The 19915-nt window shown below is 45.4% G+C and overlaps 1 protein-coding gene across 1 annotated transcript; it reads left to right on the top strand.

Moving 5' to 3' along the window:
- The first annotated feature begins 7701 nt into the window (after positions 1–7701).
- LOC135912825 (uncharacterized) lies at positions 7702–12042 on the top strand. Its single transcript, XM_065445366.2, has 4 exons — positions 7702–7971; positions 8226–8405; positions 8727–8922; positions 9231–12042. The coding sequence occupies exons 1-4, from the start codon at positions 7778–7780 to the stop codon at positions 10290–10292; spliced, it is 1632 nt and encodes a 543-aa protein (XP_065301438.1). The 5' UTR covers positions 7702–7777; the 3' UTR covers positions 10293–12042.
- Positions 12043–19915: the final 7873 nt, after the last annotated feature.

Raw genomic sequence — 19915 nt, forward strand, 5'->3', positions numbered from 1 at the left:
TTCAGGGCGAACCTCTCGACGCAGGACGTGCTTCTGCAACTTAAGGAAGATGTCCTGGAGACAATGCCCAAGAATGGGGAAAACGTAGTCATGGCACTTGATATAAAAGGTGCATTTGACAACGTCAGCCACGCCGCTATAATTGTGGAGCTAAATAACACCAACTGCGGGAGAAGAATCCATGACTATGTCAAAGACTTCCTGACCAACAGAACGGCCTCAGTGGGACTAGGGGAGTTGAGGAGTGATGTCTTCACCACCCCAAGCAGAGGCACACCCCAAGGCTCGGTCATCTCGCCCATACTCTTTAATGTGGCGATGATCGGCCTAGCAGAAAGACTCAGCAGAATCCAGGGCATCCAGCACGCTATGTACGCAGACGACATCACGGTCTGGGTGAACCATGGATCCCTGGGAGAGAAACAGGAGAAGCTACAACAAGTAGCAAACTGCGTAGAAAGATACGTGAAGGAAAGAGGACTGGCCTGCTCTACAGAGAAGTCTGAGCTACTGAGGGTAGGAAAACACCCCACTGATGCCCCACTCGAGGTGAAACTAGAGGGGCAATACATCCCGGAGAGGAACATGATAAGAGTCCTGGGAATGTGGCTATAAGCAGGCAGGAAACGCAGCCACACACTCAGCCTGCTCAGCAAGTCGGCTGAACAGGTAGGCAGAATGATAACCAGAGCCTCCCTCCGAAGGCATGGGATGAAAGAAGACGACACGCTAAAGCTCGTCAGAAGCCGTGTAGTCAGCAGGGTAATCTACTCGCTGCCATACCACGCTATGATCAAGAGCAAAACGGAACAAGCAGAGACAATCCTGCGGAAGGCCTACCAGACGGCACTGCACCTACCAAGAAACACACCGAACGACAAGCTGCTACAGCTAGGGATTAGCAACACCTTCGCCGAACTGACAGAAGCACAGCTTGGAACACAGTTTCACCGACTCAGATACACGGCTACGGGAAGAGCGCTCCTGACAAGGTTAGGTCGCGACCCAAGGAGGCATCACGATTGATCCGCCGATATACCCGACGAGATCCGTAAGACTGTGCATGTCAATCCCATTCCGAAAAACATGGATCCAAACCTCCACGCGGCCAGAAGGCAGGCGCGGGCAGATTATGTGGAAAGGCATTTAGCCAAGCTAGAAAACACGGTTTTCACGGATGCAACACTGTATCCATGGAATAAACATACAAATTACATTAAGGCAGCTTCGGTAGTGGTTGACAACGCAGGCAAGCTAATCACCTGCGCAACTAAACGTAGCGCCAGGATAGTGGAAGCGGAGGAAGTCGCCGTTGCGCTGGCAGCGGCTGAGGGCTATCGAAAAGATAAATTAAGAGTCATTTTAACGGATTCAAAGGAGACATGCGGGAACTACACAAAGGGTAGAATCTACAGGGCTGCCTTAGCTATCCTCCGCAAGGCAGAACACCTCAGACACACCGCAAGCCACAAACTAATCTGGATTCCGGCACACACGGGGATAGAAGGAAATGAAAGGGCAGACAGCTTGGCGCGCAAGATCACGTACCGAGTCGAGCGGCCACACGGCCTGGGACAGCACTTCACCGTGGAAATCGGCTATTCAGAGTTACCGAACTACCACAGAGGCAAAAGAATTAGATACTGCCTGCCACACAAAGTCTTAACACAGCAAGAAGCAGCTAGTTGGCGGAGGCTGCAAACAGGAACTTTCTCTAGCTTACATATACTAAGCAAAATGTATCCTACACAATTTAGGAACACTTGCCCGTGGTGCGGGGCAACCCCCACGCTTTACCCTATAACCTGGGAGTGTAAACGTAACTACACATGCCACCAACACAAAACCCCGAGTGCGGACCAGTGGGAGAGCCGGCTCACCAGCTGCAAGCTCGCCGCCCAAAGGGCGATGGTGTAGCACGCAAGCGAAGCAGCGCGGCTCAGTGAAGCCCTGGACTAGGGGCCCAACCCTGCTAAGAAGGTCAAGCGTCTGCAGCGATGAAGACGAAGACCGAACGCTAAACCCTTAATAGACCAAATAGTTTTCTCTCTCTCATAACAGCTGTGTCTTACCAGTACTCACGTACGGGGCAGAAACCTGGAGGCTTACGAAAAGGGTTCTACTTAAATTGTGGACGACGGAACGAGCTATGGAAAGAAACATGATGGGTGTAACGTTAAGGGATAAGAACAGAGCAGATTGGGTGAGGGAACAAACGCGACTTAATGACATCTTAGTTGAAATCAAGAAAAAGAAATGGGCATGGGCAGGACAAGTAATGAGGAGGGAAGATAACCGATGGTCATTAAGGGTTACGGACTGGATTCCAAGGGAAGGGAAGCGTAGCAGCGGGCGGCAGAAAGTTAGGTGGGCGGATGAGATTAAGAAATTTGCAGGGACGGCATGGCCACAATTAGTACATGACCGGGGTTGTTGGAGAAGTGTGGGAGAGGCCTTTGCCATGCAGCGGGCGTAACCAGGCTGATTATTATTATTATTATTATTATTATTATTATTATTATTATTATTATTATTATTATTATTATTATTATTATTATTATTATTATTATTATTATTAAATATCTGTGCCCCACCCTGCTGACTACTTCTGCAGCCATGGTAACGTGGGTATTACGTGGAAATGGCGATCTACAATTGTTTGTCACATATAAACTATATATATATATATATATATATATATATATATATATATATATATATATATATATATATATATATATATATATATATATATATATATATATATATATATATATAAAATATATATTTGCCATTTGTCACGAGGTAAATGGCAAAGAGATCTCTTACATAGGTTTGATGACAACTCTCTGAACGACGTCGTGACGACCTTTGAACTTTTGGGAGCTCGTCTGAGCGCCTGTTGAAAAGCACTTGAGTGCAATCAACACGTGCGCATTCGCAATAGCGCAGGAAGGGGGGCTTTTGCGCAGTAACGTAATGTACACTCACGGACCGGTTGATGTTGCCTGTTGCATATTGGCCCATATGTGTGCACATGTATGTACGTGTGAAACTACGTGTCAAACGGCCGACAGCGGATGCGTGGTTTTTTAATGGCTGCATCAAGGTTGTACCGGATGGGTATTAAGTATGCTTGGAATGCAGCAAAAATCGTTCGGATGACCAATGGTCTGAAAGACAGCACATAAGCCACTGCCTTTGAGTGGTATCATCCAGTGAATAGAGAGAAATGCTGCGCTTCCTCACATGCTACCTTACTTTCTGCACACGATTGCAAATGGTCTAGCCAACCTAATTTTACTTCAGGAACATAAATCGTATTGTTAGGCTTCTGTTTACACAGATTTTTTTTTTATGCCAGGAGGAGCTGATAAGCATTTTCGAGATTGTATTGCTCTCTAAAAAAGCCAATTGGTGCGATCTGCTACGCTGGCTGCTGATATACGTACAAAACATAGCGACTTTTTACAAAAATGAAAAAAAAAGATTCCCCTGGAGGCATCACGCGCAGTTTGTCTCCAAGACGTCATGGGCAAGGAGCTTGTACTCCAAAAACTTCACTCAAATCTTCGCAGCATGTATGATAAGTACCTATAGTAAGCATAACACTAATAAGCAAGAACAAGGAAAGCAGAGAGCGTTGTCGGTTCACCCTGTTCGCACACCACTCGCGAGAAAACCATGAGCGTATATGTCAGGTCGAGCAATATGTACACTCTTGAATCATTTATCAGAAGCAGACGAATTACTTCCGCTGTTCAACGGCAGAATCCTAAAGCACATGATGTAATGATTACATAAGGGCTTTATGTTGAGTAGGCTTGCTTAGTGTTGTGCGGCTAAGCACGAGGTCGTGGTATCATATCCTGGCCACGGCGGCCGCATTTCCATGGAGGCGAAACGTAAAAACGCTCGTGTACTTAGATCTAGGTGCACGTTAAGGAATTCCAGGTGGTCAAATTTAATACGGTGTCTCCCGCTACTGCGTGCATCGTAATCACATCGTGGTTTTGGCGCGTAAAACCTCATAATTTTATTTAAGGTTGAGTTGGCCCGTAAACATTTGAGCAAGCTGGCGGAAAAGCTGGCAATAGACGTTTAATTGCGACGTAAACTGAAGGCGCCTGCGTGTACGACGGGCAAACATGATATACTTGCATGCTTTCGCCGGCCATGGTAAACGCGGTACCCTTTACGAGTGCTGGAACATAAAAACGATATTATGAAGTCTAAGATATAGTCAAGTTTCCGTCCGATACACAATAATCAAGTAAGGCAAACATAAATAATAATAAATTCATGGGTTTTACGTGCCAAAAGCCGCGATATGATTATGGGGCATGCCATAGCGAAAGGCCCAATCAGGTTAACTTTGACCACCTGTGGACTACCTGTGACCCAATGCATGTTACACGAGCATTTTTTCATTGCGCACCATTTCGAAATGCGGCTACCGACGCCGGTATTGAATCTTGTAACCTGCAGATCAGCAGAGCAACACCACAGCCACTGTGCTACACCGGAGGGTAAGGAAACAAAACACGGAAGAAAGCTTGGTTCAGCTTTGCAGAGTATTCTTTTTTTTATAATTTGCTCGTTATAGCTTCGTTGATAGGACGGCAAGGAAGTCTGTGGTGTGTGTCAAGAACAACATTCACACGACAACCCCTCTTCCGGTAACAATCGCTATGCGTACTCAACGTTAAAGAACCGTAATACATACTATACACTGGTGTGCCTTCGCGGGACGCAGCCATTGCCGAAAACAAACTGATCAGCCGAGCTTGCTGCATTTTATGTTCATAACCATGAACATCAAAATCATAATGTCGCATCGTACATATTTTTAGACAATAAATGAAAGAAGCAGATGCACTACATTTATAAATATGCTTCTACCCATTTCAAAAGATGTTTTTATACTTGTGGATATCTGCTAGCACTTACTTTTAAAACTGAATAAAATGAGCACCTGGTTGTGGTGGAAAAAAACCGACATCACCTCTTTGCTTCACGCCTCACGCTAACAACGGACCTGTTTTATCAATTCCTATAGAATCGTAGTTGAATGTAGTTGATGAGAATAAAAATGATAAAAGGCGCTGTTTGAAACCATCCCAGAACAAGGAGATAAACCTGACACCATGAAACACGTGATACAGTAAGCGGCGAAGCGTCCCTTCTTGTCTGTGTGTGTGTCATTAATACTTGAGCCACATTTCCAGTGTGAGCTTTTGAGAGCGCTTGCGGCGAATGCTGGTCTTGTTATTCCCATTACAGATCCACAAAAGTGTACGACACTTGTTCACGCACTTCCCCTGACCGAGCATATGGCGCAACTGTTGAGTGCTTCCCCGTCCTCAGGAAGCCGGAAGCTATAGGTAGTAATAGAAAGATCGCCAGAGACAGGAGCTCAGAGGAAGGCTTAGCTCGGGGCCAACTCCGATGCCGCCTAATAAACACATGTAAAACACATGGGCATGGGCAGGACATGTAATGAGGAGGGAGGATAACCGATGGTCATTAAGGGTTACGGACTGGATTCCAAGAGAAGGGAAGCGTAGTGAGGGGTGGCAGAAAGTTAGATGGGCGGAAGAGATTAAGATTGCAGGGACAACATGGCCACAATTAGCACATGACCGGGATAGTTGGAGAAGTATGGGAGAGAACATTGCCCTGCAGTGGGCATAGCCATGAAGATGATGATGATGATGATGATGATAATGAAAACGCAGAAATGCTGTTGTGAGGAAACCAGGGGACCAATATGAATGAAGTTGCATTTCAGATTTAAAGGTAAAACTTATAGTCACTGAAGAAAGTGTCATGTTGATTTAGGGCCGGGAATTTCGAATGAGAATTGCCGAAAATTGGTATCTTTGAAAAGAAATACAAAAACGATGTTTACAAGCCCGCAACTATGCGCGAAAAAACGTATCGTAGCGCTGTAAACTGCATCTGTTACAATTAAACACTGCATAATTTAGTATATAAATTCACGGTTTACGAGAATTAATTACAATGTTTATAAAAATTTTGTAAAAGCATTTCTCAGACAATATTGGTATACATTACAGAGGCGTATAAACATGAAGTCTTTTGCGCTTTAGGCTAGTATTATTGGGTGCAGTTTACAAAATTGGGATATGGTTTGTCTTTGCGAAGTTACAGAGTTGCAAACGTAAGAGTTTCGTTTCTTGAAAGGTTGCATTTGTCAAATATATTTATAAAATATTTCCGCAAACATTTTTAGAAAAAACGCCTCCTTATTTGATATCAACCGGCGTTACTTCTTCATAAATATATTCAAATATTATGTTGAAATGCAGAAGCCAGCGTCTCCATGTACGCAGAGAAAGTGACTGCTTCGTGATGTTTCTGTTCGTACAAGACGCTTTTCTTTCCTGAACAAGGAGATCAAAGCGTGAGATCAGGTTGAAGGCTAACTTATGTTATTGCTACATTCTGCATCTTTCATGTCAAGGGGCGAAATTCGAAATGCACCTCACGGGTACTTTTCGTTCTCGGGGATGACACAGCGATTTTGATGAAATCGGTGTAAAATTCAAGAAAAGCTCATGCCATGAATATAATTTAGGCGCGTCGATACGATTGCGCATGAATTACAATTTATATCCGCGATAAATATGTGACCATTAGAATAGCTCAGTGAAAGCACCGTGCGTTCTAATGTATTACGAATCCCAGAAGCTCAGACAACAGCTAGAATGAAAAATCCACGTGTACAATGATGTGTTCCTTATAACATTTGGCTGCACTGCACATGTATGTAAGCTTTAGAAATATTTGCGAAGACCCTTGGAACGATTGATATTGTATTCAGACACAAATTTAACTCTGCATTAGCAATCCACTTCTAGCTGGCCCTGTTTTAAAAGTTTGCGTGCGCTAAGCGTTGGCACAGACCAGCAAATGTGATTTTCAAAGTCGCGGATGTCAACTACAGCCCCCTTGTCTTTGACTGTCTAGCTCTGCTTCGGGTTGCGCCACATGTTGCCGCTTGTCGTCTGTCGTTGCTTGAGGTCAGCAAAGCCCTATTGGCCATGGTAAGTAGATGGGTCTATTTGCCGGTGGGCCGCATGAGAGCACAGTGGTTCCATACCCAACGCCCCAGGTAAGAATCCTCTTCAAGGCCACTGCATTTCCAGGCTTGACGGAATGCCAGAAAGTGGCTAAAAAAATATCCCCGCGAGCCATGAAGTTCGGTTAGGGTAGTCCAGGTGCAACCAAATTAGGAAGAGCCAATGAGTTTCACGAAAACACACCTGTGCCAAAACAGTAATCGGCGTGTACATGGTGTAGAACTCATAACCTTTAGAAATGAATGGTGACTCAACGAGCGATTGAACGAGAAATGTTCGGTGTAACTTTAAGAAACAGGAAGACAGCCGTGCGCATTAGAGAGCAAGTGGAAGTAGCCAACATTCTGGTTGACATTAAGAGAAAAAAATATGAAGCTGGGCAGTGTTGTGAAGTCGAAGGTCTGCGCGGCCAGGAAGGTTCCATGGAAGGTGTCGTGCCAGGTGCCGGGAGAAGGAAAGGTCCCGACTTTTAAGAGAACAGAAAAAGGTTTGCAAACAAAAGTGCATGCTCAAGTTATACAAACCCGGCTCGAACTCTAGGAGCACACTACATGCTATAGGCCTCGTGCACTGCAGCTTCAAGCCGCGCACGTAGCGCCCTCTGTCGCGGGTAACGGCGATTATAGGTTGGGGGTGAATGCGAAGTGGACGCGTTGACAACGTAGGGGAGCATGGCGCCTCGTCGCGTGGTTGTGAAAACCGGGTCCAGGAAAGACAATTCGCCGTATTGCTGCGTTTATGGCTGTCACAACAGCTACAGGAACACTGCTGGAAAATTGCCGCCGATCAAATTCTACCGTTTTCCTTGGAAATCGTATGAGACTGAAAGAAGACAGAGGTGGATCGCAGCTGTCCGCCGAGCAAGGTAAACATGTCTTACTATCGATTGATGCCAGTTTAATGTTGCACATTGGGCTTCTTGGCATATCATGATGGAGGCAAAGTAGTTGCGCATCAAAAACAGAACAAAAGAACACAGACAACACACACCAAAGCGCCAAATGTGTGTGTCGTCTGTGTTCTTTTGACCTGTTTCTGATGGGCTGCGCCTTTTGCCTTTATAATGCCAGTCTGTGCGCCTTATGTATTCAGACACGTTATCTTCTTGCTTTCTAACAGCTCAGAGGGAGAGCTGTGGCAACCGAAAAGGAATGAAACGCGAATATGCAGTGCTCACTTCGTGGGAAACGAGAGAAGCAACATCGCTCAGCACCCAGCGTACATTCCAACAATATTTCCACCTTGCTACAAAAAGAGTGATGCCGCCTTGCCCCAGACAAAACTGGGAAGATTTGAAAGGTAAGTAGAGAATAGTTTCATGCCGACTTTTACTAGTGTAGCATGATTATCGGAAGTTCGGAATCATTGTTTGGAAAACTACGTGAGCGTTCGGCCGGCGCGCGGGCGCCCGCAATACGTGAAAATAATCGGCATGATAAAGGTGAAGTCGCAGCGCCGACGACCAATCATGGGCAGTACTACGTAAGGGAAATCTTCTGAGTACAAGTTTTGAAACACTTGGTGGAACCTTGAAAGTGAAACTTCGTAGTTTTGCCCCGATGGTGCATTCGGGCACCTTCTTACGCAGTAACACTCATGCTTTCTGTCTCGTTCTTCTAGGATTCAGCGACGGAGCGCGCTGCGACCAGTCATTGCTCCAACGTGTCAAACTGCCGTCTCCTTGAATTCAGAGGACGACACAGCGGCACTGGAAGAACGCAACGAAATGTCAGACTTGGAAGCCACCGTTTGCTTCAGTCCTGACTCGGCACAGGGCACATCCGCGTCGGAAGAATGCAACAAGTTTGCGTCCGTGGTAAGACTCTCGTTTTTTTACACAGTACACAGTCGGTTTGTGTTCCAAGCAGGCGCATCTTGAAATCTTATGGGCTAACATTAACTGTTGTGCTGATTACATTCTGTTGCTATTTTCTGTTCTACAAAATATATTTTTCTGTACCTAACTAGCTGATACTTATACAGATAGGTTCAAAGATTTTTGTCCATGACTTGTATACTGTTCCAGACAACATACAATGCCTATATTTTGGTCTGTTTGATCATTTTCATGGCAACACAACAATAAGGTGTGACAATAATATATGTTAATATTGAATTTTTCAGATGACTCAGACAGAGAACAGTTCATTCCAGGGGCCATGTAGCTTGTTTCTTTCTGTGGTGTCACAGTGTGATGCATCGACACAAGTGTCTCATATTGAAACTAGAGACAGCAGCGTGCAAGCAGAACCTGCAGTGAGGTCAACCGCCACTGGGCCAGAAGAGCGAAGCTGCGTTTTCCTTGGATACAGCTCTCTTTGCGAAAGGAAAGATGCATTCACAGAACTATGTGGAGTCAGTGCAAATGTGTTTGCCATGCTAATGTCTTTATTTTCATCTGTAGTCGTGAGGTCTGTTGATGTCCCTATCCCTCAAAAGATGGTGATCTTCCTAATGAAGATGAAACTTGGCATTTCATTTGCAAGTATAGCTGTACTTTTTGGCCTGCATCGTACAACTGTTAGCCGCATCTTTTTTTTCGTTTTGAGGAATCTTCTTTACTCAATGCAACACTTCATTCCTGAACCGCCGCAAGCTGCTGTCAAGGCAACTATGCCAGCATGCTTTAAGGTACACTACCCTAACTGTCGTTTTATTATAGACTGCACTGAAGTGAGAACGGAAGAGCCACCTACTGTAGAACAGCGTCGAGCTCTTTTTTCACACTACAAGGGATGCTACACATTGAAGTTTTTAATTGGAATCTTGCCCAATGGTGCAGTGACCTTTGTATCAAAGGCTTATGGAGGTCGAGCTTCAGACACGCACATAACTCTAGAATCAGGCTTTCTCAATCGAATTGAGCCAGGTGATGTTGTGTTAGCCGACAAAGGTTTTCCAGGCATAAAAGCACCAGCGGAAGGAAACAAGGGCATTGTTGTCTTGCCCCCTTTCTCTAAAGGAAATATGCAATTTACATATGATGAGCTCCAGCAAACTTACCACATTGCTCAGGTACGCATCCATGTTGAAAGAGCTATCCAGCGAATAAAATTGTTTAATATTCTTAATTTTCGAGTATCTAATGATCTCATTCCTTATATGAGTGATATCATGCGAATGTGTTGCATCCTGGTGAATCTGCAACCGCCAATTATAAACACACAAAAGCTTGAGCAATCTTAAGACAAATGCCGTAGAACATGGTGCTATTCATTCCGAATTAGGAAATGAACCTTCTCACCCTGTCAGCCTATATTATATGTTAATGTACATGCTACAATAAATTAAGAAATTTCACGAAGATTTACTCCTTCAAATTGAAACTGGCGTGAAAAGGTTCGCCTTCACTGTTGTATTATATGCATTTGCAGGCAATTCAGGACAGCATTAGTCGTTTTACCAGCATTTATCATGTAGGGAACCATTGCATGTGACCTCAGGTGTGTATTGCAAGGAGTACCTAATTGTGAGAGCTAGGCCCATCATTCTTCTTGTGTACAGATTTTATAGGAACTGTGTTGAGTTTGAGGATTTTCACCTTGGTATTAACAATGGAACAAGCTGTAGCCTTGGGCAGAAATGCAAAAGACCTCTGTATGTGAATTTAATGCACATTATAAGACCCAGGCAGCGAAAATTAATGCAGAGCCCTCTACCATGGTGTCTCATAGCTCAAACAGAGCTTCAGTAACCATGCTTTAGAGTTGAAAAGTTAAAAAAAGCAGCTGCAACATGTTCATCTATGTTGTGTGTAAAATAACAAAATTTGACTTAACAGAGTGCACATGGCGCTGTGTACAGTACTTTTAATGAGGTTCCTTTTGATATAATTTCGCTAAAGTGGAACTCAGTGAATGCAAGCTGCATCATTTGCACTCTGCTGTAATAACACCAAGCTTGTTTCACATTTATTGTCTTTGCACTCACGCTTGCAGACAAAGCATAAGAATATGTAATGGAAAAGGAAAAAAAGTCAACTATATAAGCAACAGGTTTGTGGCTTGTAGGCAACACTAGGCAGATCACTAGCAAACTACCAATGGCCTTGTGTGGAACTCGTACAGATATTTCTTAGTGAAATATTTAGCGCGCACAATTGGAAAGGGCACAGTGAAATGGGGACCCACGAGCGCTTACTCACAACTGTATTATTTTCGGAAAGACACAGAACATAAATACCCCAGCTGTCAGCACTGAGCATGTGCAACAAGAGTCGTCAGTATAAACAGAAACAGATTAAAAAGGTTCAACCTGTATTTAAAAAAGCAAATTCTTTGTCAGTGATTGCAACTGATGTTTGGCTTACGCATTTTTCAGCACACATTTGGATATGAAATGCTTCTTTCATGTGTTTGTTTTTATCCGAAAACAAAATGTCGGTGTCGAAAAATACCAGATCATAATGACATAGATTACAGTGGTTTGACAAGTGCGAATAGTTTTCTTTACTGAGAGAATGCTCATGTTCTTTTAGACGGGTGTTTATGCACTGACCGGTTTGTCCTATGTACACGTTGCCACAGGTTAACGGAAGCCGGTACACAACACCTATTCTGCATTTTGTGAATATTTGGTCTTCTGTATGACTGCAGCTGCATTTTTTACCCTGTTGTCAAACATTTGAAATAGCTTGGCACAGTTTTCTCATCAGATCGGAAACAGGGGTGTAGATTGCATTTTGTCTGCATTACCTGCTGGATACCACTGTGGCTGGATATCTTAATAAAGAATAATAATGAAGTGTATGTTAATAAAAAATCAAACCTCCTTACGGCAGCCTGGCCCTTGGTGATTTCGGCAATCTCTAATATTTGATCAATGTTTTTTTGACGAATTGTTTGTAGAAATCTTTTCCAGGGATAGACATCTTTGAGACCATGTTTTGACTTTTCAGAATAAAAGGAGAGGTCGAAGTGACCCTTAGCGCACTGTGTATGCTGCCCTCCGTATCCAGTTTTTTTTTTAGCAACTCTCGGTCGAAGCTGTCGTCTGCTAGATGTGCCGTCGACGGCACCTGGATCATGTCCCTGCGCTCCTCAAGCTCCTTAATGGCACAATTTACACCTGCAAACTGCGAGAAAAGAGCTGCAGGGTTCACCATCTGCAGAATTGGTTTTCGCGAAGGTCGACTTGCAAAATTGATTGCGTCAATCAGCGGCAAAGTCGCATCACACACACAAAAAAAATAAAAAACGAACTTCCCGTACGGGAAAAGACTTCCTTGATTGATTTTTTGACATCGACGTTGGCACGCGATGATGGTTTCTTCCATGCGCATGGAACATCCGTGCACGATGTATATTCGTATTCATTTACGAATATCGCCATGGCCGCGGCGTGCTTGCACCAGCCTCCACAGCCAGCTTTGCATGTACAGCTTGCGTGCAAAATATTTCTGCAATTTTCTGACAACTAAAAAAGAAAAAAAAATGAAGCGGTTAGCGATATTGAGGCACTTATTTATTTATTTATTTTTTTGAAGAAAGGATCGGTTCACCTCAAGACGCACATCGTAGTCCACGCTTTTCATCTGGGCGACACATTTGCCGACGATGTCCGACGGGCCTCTTGCGTTCACCGATTCTTCTCTTACTGCGTAAACGTGCCTGCTATAGTACAACCTCGCACCCATGCGTAAGCAGCTCTTCTTGAAGTAGCCATCGATATTTTCTATCTTTAGAAAGCCGCAAAACAACACACGCCGATCACTCGTCAACGCCATCTCCACCCATAGCGCAGTGCGCGGCGCGGCCGTAAACAGCAGTGCCCCCAACCTGAAATCTCCGAGGATGGCCGCATGTGGCGCTGCATGTACCGGTACAGTGGCGCCGCGTGACCAGAGCTCGAGGCCTATAGCCTTTGCATGTCTGAGTCTCTCCTCACAGCAGCGCATACGCGCTTTTTTTTTATGCCGTTGATTTCCCTCTACCACTCGACGGGAGAATTCACGGGCCGCTCACGAATGCCGAACCATTCACCACCTCCTGCCTCCAACGTCCCACCGTTGCCGGCTGTCTCGTCTCCAACGTTGCACAATACCAGGCTACCAGGTGGCAAACTGTGCACTCGCCATTGTCGTCCTTTCCCCGTGAGCCCTTGACAAGGACACTGTCATCGATTCGTGGCCTCTTCGTGACGGTCACTCTGTCAGGATCGGGAGACCGGCATTCGTGGTAGTCGGAAGGCTACGTTGTTGTCTTGACGTGAATGACGAGGCGTGATAAGCACCCGTGACAGCTGCATGTCTGCCGGTGAAGCATCCTTTGTTCCGGGAGATCGCCAGGCACATCAACATGCCATGTATTGCGCAGGTCAGGTAACCGCTAGTCGGTTAGAGTAACAGATTGTGGGCCAAGAGAAAGAAAGCCGTAGTCAAGGACGGCGAAGAGTGGGTTTAAAGAAATTTGCGCGCATAAATTGGGGTCAGCTGGCGCCATGCAGGAGTAATTGGAGATCGCAGAGGCAGGCCTTCGTCCTGTCGTGTGCATAAATGGGGTGAGATTTATAATGATTACGGGATGAAAACGTCACGCTTGCTTTTAATACAGATAATTTAGTATATTCAGACAATTTCCTTATGGTTGACCAGCTGTGTTACTTTTTTCTTGAGATGTATCTACGCACTAGAAAACGAATCTGAACGGTTTATGGCTTTCGATAATAAATCGGGCGATTTAAGGCGGGAAATGAAGGTGTCTTAAAATGTTGCGTTATATTAGAATAACACCTCTCAAGCGGCGCCAGAGGGGAACGTCAAGCAATAAAGCTTGTCTTTGATGACAGTTTATTTTGATAGCGTATGACTTAACAAATGTCAGCCATGAGGCTGTGGTTGCGTTATCACGCTTACGCAAAATCGTTTCGCAGGTGGTGTTTTTCTTTCCCTGATTCAGTTGCAAGTTTTCGCCCGTTCCTTGTGTACTTCTCACTGTCGCGTGTTATTGCGCCGCTGTTTTATTACTGGTAATATATTTCTGGGGCCCACTAGAACGTAGTACAGTTTACGCTCTGGCACTCGGCAAAGAAAAAAAATTAATTTGCAGCGGCAGCGCACGAGAGCGATTAGGGTATATATAGCATGGAGTGGAGGCCAGTGTTTATCTTTACTCGTCTCTCCGCTTACGAACCATCGGCTTTGTTTTCATCAGCGAGTGAAGCACGGTTGCGCAAACATAGCGGTGTACGGGCGTGCGTGTGTTGATCGTTTACAGAGCCGCGAGCCATTCCGGGAAACCACACGCGAGCGGGACCGAAGGATGGAGAGAGGAGAAAATTGGGAAACCATGATTTTCTCCATCACTTTATTTCTGCGGTTTCTTTTCTTGCCCGAGCAGTCATGGTATTGCATCAGAAATAGAGCCGTCACAGATTGCCGAACAGCCCAGTCTCTGCTGAGGCAGTCGTTGCAACGGGCTCACAACAACGAGCGTCTTAATTGGTCGTTTGGAATGTCATTCAAAGACTGAAAATCCATCTGAGTACTGATTATGGAGATGACTTCGTCTTTTCAAAGGCAAATTATGTTCCTTTCTCGTTTAAACCGTGTTTAGTGTTAATTACTTAACTCGATTTCTTAACTCCTTGCCTGAAACATCCCCGAAAAACATGCCGTTTTCGGGCTCGCGCGGTCTATTTAGTGTGGCGTGGCGTCTTCCACGTGAGAAGGGGTACTGTAAGACGTATTCAAGTGATTTACCTCAGCATGGCTGGAGTTACTGCTGGCGTAGACGTGGACGCAGGTCCCAGCACGATGTGTGCGGGCGCATTTAAGCCTATACAATCAGCGTCGGAGATCAGTTGCGTTTCACGAATGTGCTCTTACTGCAGCATTACTCATGTAATTCTAAGCCGTGGCTCAGCAGGAATTGGTAGGTATGAAACATACGCGACGATCGTAACAGCGTGAGTGCCATTCTGCTACGGACAAGCGTTCAAATTGTTACCAGCCTATACAATGCGTGGCTACCTCATTTCTTGGATGCAGTTTCCGCCTACGTACAAAATAGTTTTGCTAAGTGTTAGCAGCATACCCTGCAGCATGGATCCCATCTGTCGAGTGGTAGAGCGTCCGAAGATGTGGTATTCGTGGTGATGGCTTTGTTCTATAGCGCGCGAGCCAAGCATGCGGCATGGCCCTGTGTGGTCTATTGCGTAGTATTTTTCTTCCACGAAAGATAGTGATCACATTGGCCGGTTGACCACTATAGACAAGCGTGATTGAAAACGTACAAGTCACAAAAAGACAAAAATCATTTTCCGTAAAACCACTTTTCTGAAAATTGTGTCCACGCAAATAGTCGTGGCGTTATTGCGATGCGATTGCCTTTGAATATTACTGCTTTACGGGACAAAGAGGCAATGCCGAAGCACAAAGCTTATATGCATCGCGTTGGATTGCCACCCGCAGTGATCACTGTGTTTTCCCACGCCATCGTCCTGAGAAGGACAACGCATAGCATAGCATAGTAGCCTCGAAGTGCGTGAGAGCGATGTCGGTGGCTGGCGAAAATATTCTATGACCATTGGCGCCTAGAGGTTTCAGGTTTGCATTGGGCTGGCCAGGCAAGAGAACTCTTGTGTCTGAGTTCTCTCGCCAAGCGACCAGATAGAGAGGAAATTTTCAAATTCACGTTGGCAATTCACAGCCGCCGTGGCTCTTCTTCGAGTGGAAAGCCGATACAGCCAAAATAGCTCTCAACACGTATACACCCACTGAGAATGATAATCCACGTTGCATGTTTGAGCAGCCAAGAGAAATTTCCACATACTGTAGTCTCCGCTGAACACAAATGCTACACAGTGACGGCCTTGTATGAACCGACGTGACGTAAATTTCTCGAAGAATGAGCACGAACATCTGCAACCCATGTCGCAATACGTCGCGGCAACGCATTCAAGCTGCGCCGCGCCAGCTGCCGCAAGCCAGAGTGGAGGAAAGGCTCTCGGCGCAACCTTTGCTCCTCGCCTGATGAAAAAATATATAGGCTGGCGAAAAATTTCGACTCCGTAAGTATGTAGCGCTACTGCAAAACCTTGCTCAATATTCGGCCCACACGATTGATTTTTTTTACTCTTGTGCGTGCACCTACTTGATCTAAACATTTTTCAGCACTACTAAAACGGCGATGTACAACGGATTCCGTTAGCGTGAGAATTCCGTGAAGATTATCTTAGCTGTGTACGTGCGGAAGATAGCAAGAAACGACCGGTTTAGAAAGTAGCGTAATCTTCATGCGAAATGTCCCACTACGTTAGTCGAAATGTCGAGGGCTTGACAGGCCAGAGCTTGACGCCGGCGTTTCAGCCAGAGTCGGCTTGCGTAGGATCACTCGGCATCAACGAGCCAAATGCGCAAAACACGAAATGCCGCATCTCGGAGTTTACGCTAGTCGCCACGGCTCCGCGTCGACACCAAGTGAAGCAACAATACCTTGATTTGGATGAGTCGGTTCATATTGGCAGTGTTCACAAAGCGCGCTACAGACGAAGACGACGGGAACACATACGACAGGACGGGCGCTCTCCTGTCGCCTTCACCTTTATCGCGCTTTATGAACACTGTCAAGTGAGGCAGCGCCATAAAAATGTCAGTGTCCCCAGCTGGCACGTGCCGGTCTCCGCATTTCGTTCGGTTCCTCGCACCACGTCCATGCCAAGCTCAGCTGGTTCTACTAACTTATCGCTCGATATATCGACAAGCATTCCCGATGTCTAGCGGGAGTCTACAGCGTCATACACTTTCTGTGAAGACTGCGAATGGGTTAGAAACAATACCCGTTTCATGTCAGGTGATGACATAATTTCCGTTACAACGGGAAACCTGCGGCAAACCTCTAGAAACACCACTTCTGCGGGGATAGATGTGTCAGGAACAATTGTACGTGTTCTGAAAATGCGGCCATGTTATTGTAAGAAAGCTCCTATGGCTGATTGACGCACATTTCATCGAGCCCCCGCAGCAGTTACTAAGCAGTATTGTGTTCTACTTTTGAGCATGACGCCGCCACTTTGTTCTAATGTCACTTTACCCACATTAAAATGGAGATGGAACGAAAAAAAAGGTCGTGCATACACAACTATGGACAAAGTAAAGGGCGTATTACAGCCGCATTGGTTCTGTGCCATCAATTACGGCATCACTGAAGTCCCCTGTCGTCTACTGGGAAGGTAAACTTAATCAAAAACTCTATCAGTCGTTTCGTCATGTTTATTTTTAAAAAAAAGATCTTCACATTCTAACCAATGTCTGTGCTCAAAAAGAATCTTCTTGGGTTCAGTCATTTTCCGTCTGATGGAACACGGTAGCTGCCAGCGATGTTAAAAGCGGTAAGAAAGTTTCCAAATGCTGTAGAACACGCATTTACACACAGACCTACCTTAAGGCGCTCAAGAAGTTTCTACTGCAAGGAGTTGACAGCCTTAGAAAGAGAATGTATATCTGCAGAAACTCAGAAGTGGAGTCTGAGAAATGATCATCAGCAAAACTGGAGATCTGCTTGAGGCGTGTTTGTCAAAACGCAAAAACTTCAAAATGGCAATGTAGGCTGAACTTTCCGGATTGAGATACTTCGGTGAGCTCTTTCGTTAGACTAAGCCGTATCTGACATGGTGTGTACAAGTGGCTCTTCAGGTTTTGTCAGTCTCATCCAGTTGCTCAAGCCAGTTGAACTTCACTCACGAGCTGCTCCATAATGGTCAATCCAGTTTTTAGATTTAAAGTTGGATTTTTCATCCGATGACCATGCTTGCTGGGCCTTTGAGCCCAGGTCAAAAAGTCATTGCTGCCTTTCGATTATTTTCATTCAAAGCTTATAAAGCGGGGCATAGCTTCATCATGTTTCACATCAGCGCTTTTAAAATCCTGTCACGACAAGAAGCTTTCTAGTTTTCAACTTCAAGTGGCGCATCTGGAAAAGGCGGGTTTTCCAAGCTCTTTTTTGCTTTCAGACGCACAGCGCCTTGAATTTTAAATGCGGATGCTCGAAACTATCGCGGAGATGTCTCGCTCGTAATGGTGAACTTTTTCCCCTGACAGGATGAGTTCGCGGCTATTGAGTAAGCGTTTCAAAGGGAACACATGTGTTGGCGTACTGCACGTTCCATATGTATACTTTATTTCAGCAAGATTCGTTCCTCCTCGAAGGTCTTGACTTCGCGGAAACACACACGCCTTTGGTAACAATATCACAGTGCTCTTCTAAATCCCTGGGTGGCACAGGCGTGTATGAATAGCAAACTTCCTGCTGCAGTACCGGAAATGTTAGGAGTATAACCTAATAGCACGGAAAATTGGGCTAGCTTGTTTGCACCAAGCATAGTCGTAAGTAGCACTAACTTTACGAGACACAGAAACGAAGAAGGTAGACGCGCACCAAGCGCTACAACTTTCAGCAGAAGTGTATTGGGGGAAAACAAGAAGCCTCGGTACACATATATATATATATACGTAATCAGGGGGCGTGCATTAAATACATCTCTTCTTTCAGCAATGATAGCGATGTCTGGCTTACCTTGCCATCGTGCCATGATGCCTGCACGACGCCATGATTCTTTCAAATCTTTGGTTGGCATCATCCCCCCTGTGGTGCAATGCTTAACCGGATGTGCCCAAGGCGGGCAACATAAACAATAGCTGCGTTCCCGAAATCGCATGTATAGACAACGGTCAGTTTGGCCGATATAACACCTGAAACATGTCATCTGTAATCTTTATACAACATCACGTTTGCACGTTTCAAACTTCTTGGCGTGTTTTATTTGGCGATCCTTCCTCGATGACTGCCCCTGAGCTCGTTTGACAAATTCCTTGCAGCCTATGCTTGGCCAAAAAAAGTACCCTAACGCCAAAGCCCTCTCCCACATTTTTTTCAGTCAATGTAGAAGGCCATTAACCTAGGGCAGCACAGCCGTTTTATTCCAAGTCCAAGTGTTTCGTCTTATGTCGCTTTCGCCATCACTCTCGCTTCCTTATTAACTTTTCGCTGGTGGATGCAATAACATGGCCAGAATAACCTGCACCTCTCAGCTTCTGGCAGGCTGTGAAGCGGTGAGGTGCATGTTATCCTAGCCATGTTATTGCGTCCACCTGCGAACAAAAGCGGACTTCTTTCAGAGTAGCCGGAGAGTGGCCCGTCCCGTAATGAATTGAAGTCATTTGCTCAGCGATCGCTCTGGCACTGGCTAACCGAAGAAGCCGGGGAGGGCATATATAGTTCCGCATAATAAAAATTTTACATGGCAGCATAACGTTGTTGAGCCCTTTCGGCGCGTATACGACATCGTTCTGCCAACTCTTCTTCGTTAACGTTCCTTTTTAGCGGCATTTTTAACCTTACGTTGCACGCCGCCACGATTTCCGACCAGTCCCCGCAAGCTGTACAAGCGGAAGCGGCCCAATCGCAGACGCCAGCACCACCCCTCTTATCAGCTTATCTAGTTCACCGCGCTAGCTCGGCCCCATCGAGATGCTCTCCACTTCTGCGCCCCCTCGCTCCTTGTCAGCCACTCAGACAAGAAAAACCTGTCAGAATAGGCAATTCTACTTGCAATAAAAGCAAACACAACCGATCTTCTATAAACGAGGAAAGCGTTTGATTCCATGGTTCAAATATGCTGTGTGTGAGCGCCCAATGCTTGCGTCAGTGGTTACGTAAATGTGACATCAGGAGATTGAAATAAAAACATATTGGAATAGTTTTACGCTGCCAGGACCCTGGTAAAGTACGTGAAAGGTAGCGTGAGCTCAACTACTGTTCATCCTTGGGCTCTTTCCAGCCCTTCCAGACCCTACGGGAAGAAAATGGTAC

This window comes from Dermacentor albipictus, chromosome 8 (assembly GCF_038994185.2).
Source record: "Dermacentor albipictus isolate Rhodes 1998 colony chromosome 8, USDA_Dalb.pri_finalv2, whole genome shotgun sequence".
NCBI classification, from domain to species: domain Eukaryota; kingdom Metazoa; phylum Arthropoda; class Arachnida; order Ixodida; family Ixodidae; genus Dermacentor; species Dermacentor albipictus.

Bases quoted from the DNA above. Each gene is read 5' to 3' on its own strand.
- LOC135912825 (XM_065445366.2), top strand. From the start codon at position 7,778: ATGGCGCCTCGTCGCGTGGTTGTGAAAACCGGGTCCAGGAAAGACAAT. The intron at 7,972-8,225 runs GTAAACATGTCT...GCTTTCTAACAG, and splicing joins GCAGCTGTCCGCCGAGCAAG to CTCAGAGGGAGAGCTGTGGC. The intron at 8,406-8,726 runs GTAAGTAGAGAA...TCGTTCTTCTAG, and splicing joins AAACTGGGAAGATTTGAAAG to GATTCAGCGACGGAGCGCGC.